Here is a 6,638-nt window from a genome sequence, read left to right as displayed (position 1 = left end):
AGAATCGCAATATACAGTGCATTCTGAAAGTATTCAAACCCCTTTAATATTTCCACATTTTGTTATGTTACAACCTTACTGTAAAATCGATTAAATAGTTGTTGTTTTTCTCATCAATCTACAACAATACCATATGACAAAGCAAAAACAGGTTTTTATAATTGTTTTTCAAATGTATAATAAGTTAAAAAAATCTAAATATGACATATTACATAAGTATTCCGACCCTTTACTCAGCACTTTGTTTCAGCACCTTTGGCAGCGATTACAGTCTTAAATTCTTATTGGTGTGTTATACATTTAGCACAGAGACATTGATATACATTTAGCACAGAGACATTGCTTCACATTTAGCACAGAGACATTGCTATACGTTTCGCTCAGAGACATTGCTATACATTTAGCATTGCACATAGAAACGGCAGAGATACTGTATGTACTGAAAAACAGGAAAACACTAATCAACTCTAAAGAGTACATAGCTGTAATAGGTCATATCCGTAGCCCCTCTTCCGTGTGAGCCAGTGGGCAGCGTACCCCCTGTTTGCCCTGCTCTATCCTGGTCTGTTTCCCCTCTGGTGATGGGGGAGTAAAGCTGGTTCATTCAGACAGGATTTGGCCCAGTTCTGTTCCCCTTCCTGCTGCAATACGTAGGACTGAACTGAGTCCATGCTTTACCAGTCTTGGATCCTTGTAGCTTCAATATCAGTTTATCTTTCTCTCTGTCTACTTGTCCTCGTTTTAATTGATTGTCAATGGGTCTTTATCTGGGTGGATGTATCACTCAGGCCTGTTCACATTAGCAGACACTGTCCATCTCTCTGCTATAGAGAAGAGCTTTTCATTTCCCCTCATCCAGTATGGATATGGCTTCCTGAGGACACCAGCCACAGCCTGCTGCACTGTGCTCAGTCACCCTCAGGACCTAGGATCAGTTAGAGACTTATAATGAAGGCATGTTGGACCCAGGCTTAACTGAACATGGATCACCTAGTCAAATCAAATCACATTTATTCATAAAGCCCCTTTTACATCAGCCCATGTCACAAAGTGGTATACAGAAACCCAGCCTAAAACCCCAAACAGCAAGCAATGCAGATGTAGAAGCACTACAGACAAATGGCTGCTGAGATCAGCCCTATTTCTCAGAGAGACAGAGAAGGATGTGTAGGTGGAAGAAATGGAGGAGTTTCTCCAATGAGAGGAGAGGAGAGAATCTATGACTGGGTGGGTGATTCACAGAATCCCTTCCCTCCTTCTCGTCCTGTCCTCCCCCACTCCCTCACTTTTTGTGTCTAGATAAATTAGATAAGATGCACACTCAGTGCTTCCTCTGAGCAGGGTAAAGTTCACTTTTGTGCTGAGTGTACATTCCCCGGCTGCTAGGCAAACTTCCTTTCCTTCCGCCCCTATATCCCTCCATCCCTATCTCTCACCCCTAGCCCCCATCATTTCTTGGGGGTCTATATCCCTCCATCCCTATCTCTCACCCCTAGCCCCCATCCTCTCTTGGGGGTCTATATCCCTCCATCCCTATCTTTCACCCCTAGCCCCCATCCTCTCTTGGGGGTCTATATCCCTCCATCCCTATCTTTCACCCCTAGCCTCCATCCTGTCTTGGGGTCTATATCCCTCCATCCCTATCTTTCACCCCTAGCCTCCATCCTGTCTTGGGGTCTATATCCCTACATCCATATCTCTCACCCGTAGCCTCCATCCTGTCTTGGGGTCTATATCCCTACATCCATATCTCTCACCCCTAGCCCCCATCCTCTCCTGGGGGTCTATATCCCTCCCTATCAGAAGTCCCAGTGTGGTGGATGGATGGGGACCTTCTTTCCATAGCTTGATACTGTAGTAGGCCCATTTTGCAGACACTGTGTTATTCAAATAACTCACGCTTTCACAACATGATATAACAACATGATTGCTTACCCTTTGGATAAGTGACATTTACCCACTGTCCAAAGCAACAGAGCAGGACATAGTATCAGACTGCATTGTGTCTCTTTTTTCTTCTCATGGTGTAGGGAGTCAACGGTAGACCTAATCCATCAACTGTTTGGACCAGGTTGATGACTGTGGTTTTGTTGGTGCTATTTTGTCATGATTTGTGTTTGTGTTACACTGACTGGATGTATGTTATGTCTGTCTGGGGTCTCATCTGGGACTAGTAGAGCTGGGGTGTAATCACTAATCCAAACAATTTAGCGACGAAAACTAGCGTTTCTATTGGATAGGTTCAGCAAACAGAGGAACCTACCTGAGTCTGTCCAATAAAAATTCACATTTTTGTTGCAAAAGTAGCTAAACTCATTTTGCAACTGTTTGGAATAATGATTAAACCGCAGATACATCCTTTTTGTGTTGATAGTAATGTCTGTTTTTACTACAGAGACACAAGCAAACTTACATGTGCGTGCACACTCACACACATTCATTCATCCACGTTCAGCAGGCAAAGTTCTAAGTTGCAAATATTGTCATGCCATTTTGGAAGTAGGGATCAACGTAGTATTACTGTGAAGTTGTTACCTAAACATCCCTCTATTCCTCAGAGGCCTTGGACCCAGAGCCTATTGATCCTTACAGTTTAAGATAAGGTATTGATCAATGAGTGTGACCTCACTTAAAGTCCACAAAGAATGAGATAGGCCTACTACACACACACATGCACTCAGGCGTGCGCACGCACAAACACACACACACACAGTCTTATACAACTAACCTTGTGGGGACACAAAAATCAGTCCCATTCAAAATCCTATTYTCCCTAATCCCTAACACTAACTTTAACCCTTACGCTAACTCTAACCCCAAAACCTAACCTTAACTCTAACCCTTCTTTGTTTACTATTCTTGTGGGGACTTCTGGTCCCCAGAGGCATAGATAAACACGTCCACACAGTCACTCTTCAGTCTCAACCTTTCTGGATATTGAGCACATGGTTGCACACACATTATTCCATTTGTACAATCTCTTTAAGAAAAAAACAGGAAGCAGTATTCTGAGTCTTATTATCTACAATCTTTTTAAGAACAATCATTATAACTGTACAGTTTAATATGTCTACCACCACATCTTTACTGTATTTAGAAGGAGCGGGCCCTGGAGCTGTTTACTGGCTGGGAACACACAAACCCAGTGGCCGGGAGCAGGGGGGGAGGCAGGGGGTGACGACATGGCATGGGGCCATGAGGAGATCATGTGACTGCCGGGGAAAGGTCAGTGTGGTGTGTTACCCACTGGTCACAGGGAAATAACATCACTGTGGGCCCCTAGTGGTCAGATACTGTAATGTTCTCAGAACAATGGAACCTCTTTGACTCACTGGACATTATGTTCTTGAAGTTGCATGTTCTATTCCAGAATCCACACTGTGTTGGACTACTTGATGAACAGAGGTTGCAAACCAGAGGCTTTTGGCAGATTATGGCTTTGATGGTTAGGCTACTCCTTGATAACAATGCTGTCCCCCACCATGGCTTTAGATAAGTATTGTCAGTTGTCATCATGTGGCATGTGTGTTAACAAAGTCCTGTTTTAGTGCATTTGGTCACTCCTGTTTGGTCACTCCTTTTTGGTCACCCGTGGGTCACCTCAGTATCACCCCTGTGTCATTGTGGCTTTCTGTGAGTGCTTTGTGTGTGACATCACCTGAGCGCTGGGATTTGTGTCAGCAGGCAGGGCAGGCCCTGGGCTGATAGTTGGAGGTTGGGGCTGGTGCAGGGCAGTGTGGGACTGCTGATCAGGAGGGATGTGGAGGATTAGGATCAGCTGGAGTAAGGAGCTCATAGTACTTCTGTAGAATGTTTTGTAAGTACATCCATATGTTCGATTCACACACTCACAAAACCACATAACACCAACCCATGCTATTCCCAGTGACCCATGACTTTACTCAGAAAACTCCCACACAGAATCAGGATGAGGTTACTCCAAAACCCAACACTCCCTCTCCTCTCTCCTCTCCCTCCTCTCTCACCTCCCACCCCTCTCCTCCCTCCCCTCCCACCTTGCTCCCCTCTCCTCTCTCCCCTCCTAACCCTCTCCCCTCTCCTCTCTACTCTCCCACACGTCTCCCCTCTCCTTTTCCCCTCTACTCCTCCTCTTCAGTCTTAGCTCTGTCGTTCCAGCTGCATTACTGTCACAGTGTCATGGTGAGGTTACACCAAACCCAACACTCCTTCTCCTCTCTTCCCCCTCTCTCACCACTCTCCCCTCTCCTCCTCCTCCTCCTCAGTCTTAGCTCTGTCATTCCAGCTGCGTTACTGTCCCGTGAACACAGAGCATTATTCATACTAGCTAGGAGGGGGGCAGATGCTAATTGAAATTCCGGCCTTTTCCTCGGGGGTGGAGCTGCAGCCTGCTGACAGTGTATTATCCCRGCCCTGTCACCTTGAAAGACCCAGTTGGAACTGAGAAAAAGAAAAAACACAAGTAAAAAGAAAAATAGGAGGAGATATAAAGTGATGAGTGGAAGACAAAAGACTGAGAAAGAGAAGGGAATGAAAGGGAACTGTTGTTGCAGTACAGTACCACTCACCAGCTTCATAAGATTGATATTGCCTATTTTATTCTATGCTATGCTGCCGCAGTGTCTAGCTTGCTAAGGGGCTGAGTTCTGTGTGTTTCTGCCGGCTAGCGTGGTGGTGGCATGCATGCTAATGTCTGTATGAATGAATCAAGGACTTTCTGAAAGTGACTGGGAAGAAATTAGTCGAAGGAGACTCTCATTACTTTACTGCAATAGGTTTGGTTCAGTCGGATCAGGACAGAGACTGTGTTGTGTCCTAGCCATGGAAGAGTCAGTGCTCTTCAGCTAAAATAGGCTAATAGTCCCATATTCTCTGCATGAAAATGCAGGTTTATGCAGTAGCATCAGTCATACATTTAGAATCAGTTCTAGACAAGGTAATTGGACAATAATGTTCACAATACTGGAGTGGCATCGGTATCAGGATAACTCGTCTCCTTCCCAGGGATGGAGCTATGTAGTGGAACTGTAGTGTCGACCCCTCTCCCTTCTGTCCACTCTCTCTGTCAAGTCGTGAATGTGTGGGAGTGTCATTGTTGACCTTGTGTTCCCTCTGCACCCTCTCTATCATAGATGGAACTGTGTCTGTGGTCAGAGTGTGTGTATCTATCTGTATTGTAGGTCCCTGTAGGCTAACCTCTATCTCCTCTCTCTCTACCAGGGATTGAGCTGTGCCTACCAGCCTGGCGTTTCTCCATGACCATGGTTGCCAGCTTCGTGGTGCTGGGCGGGCAGCTCCTGATGCCAGGGATGGCATACCTCTGTCGAGACTGGCAGGTTCTGCAGGCTGTCATCATCTGCCCTCTTCTCCTCATGCTGGCTTATATCTGGTGAGGACAACACCTACTTTACTCCCCATCTCAGGCAAAGCGCCAAACTGTTCTAGGACCAGGCTATACTTCAACACCTGCTACAATTTGGCAGCTCAGTGTTGATATATTTAGCTATTTATTATATGCATACAAGGTGATCCCATTTAGATAGAAAATACTGATTTAATTCACTTGATAAGGTGCTACTCCCAATTATCTTACACTACAGTTCATGATTGGTTTCTGCTTTATGTTAATGTAGGCTCTATTTATCCAATGCTCATATTATGTATGTATGAAGTTAGTATGGGGCCAGCGGGGCATGGGAGCACACGGAAGTGAAATATTATCTGTGTAATTCCCAGGACACTGGAGGTTAATCAGATATGTATAGAATCAGAGGGAAGCTTTTTGGGTTTTTCCAGCTGTGTTTCCCTCTTATTTAGGTATACCTAATCGCCTATCATCTTTATAGCTTAAGAGCCTTAGCTTAAGGTCAAAGGACCTCTACTGTACATGTTAATACAGCTGGTCTTTTTAAAGCCTGGGTAATAAATAATAATTAATTAACCATAATTTACCCTGTATTCACACTGTATACCTGACTGCTGGGAAAGCTGCCAACAGAACAAGGGGAAGAAACTTATGGGTTTTAGTTCATCCAAGAGAATCATAGCTCTTGTCATTTTCTTTCCCTTCAAATTAACACCTTAACAAAGGACTTAATATCCACAAGTTATGAAAGCATTTTAAAGGCAGATTCAATCCGAGTTTCAATCCGCTAGAAAGAAAGAAATTAATATTCACATATACGCACATGCCACACACACGTTTCAGACTCAGGGATTCCCACAGAGCCTGAGGAGGAGAATGATGTATTGAGATTCCTATCAGCCTCTCATTAAATCCCAGTGAAAAAAATAGGTACTAATTTCATTTTGATTCAGCGGTTCATATTTTATTGAGGAGAGAGTTAGAGAGTGTTCTGTCTTGTCTCCATGCAGGATCTTTCCCGAGTCTCTGCGGTGGCTGCTGGCCACTCAACAGTACGGCCGCTCCAAGTGGATCATGGGACACATCATCAAGAAGAACCAGGTCAACCCCGAGCTGGACACTGACCACATCCTTACAGGTAGAGATCACTATCTAATTAGCCCAAGTGTTTTGTCTTTGGTTTGGATTCGTTTCTTTCCTCTGCTATGGGTTTAATGTTGTTATTTGGAAGTGAAATGTTTGTTGATCCCTGAAGTGAAAGGTTCTTCTTAGACAATATCTCTAGCAATGACAG

The 6,638-nt window shown here is 44.5% G+C and overlaps 1 protein-coding gene across 1 annotated transcript in view; it reads left to right on the top strand.

The window, feature by feature from the left end:
- Positions 1–6,638, top strand: part of LOC111956910 (solute carrier family 22 member 23) — an 81,154-nt gene that overhangs the window by 50,558 nt on the left and 23,958 nt on the right. The window contains exons 4-5 of the mRNA XM_023977612.2: positions 5,200–5,368; positions 6,355–6,482. Coding sequence (XP_023833380.1) covers positions 5,200–5,368; positions 6,355–6,482 — 297 coding nt within the window. The remainder of the gene's footprint in view (positions 1–5,199; positions 5,369–6,354; positions 6,483–6,638) is intronic.

The sequence above is a fragment of the Salvelinus sp. IW2-2015 genome, linkage group LG32, assembly GCF_002910315.2.
Source record: "Salvelinus sp. IW2-2015 linkage group LG32, ASM291031v2, whole genome shotgun sequence".
NCBI lineage: Eukaryota > Metazoa > Chordata > Actinopteri > Salmoniformes > Salmonidae > Salvelinus > Salvelinus sp. IW2-2015.
The sequence above is the reverse complement of the archived record's forward strand: the minus strand, read 5'-3'. Positions and strand labels throughout refer to the sequence as shown.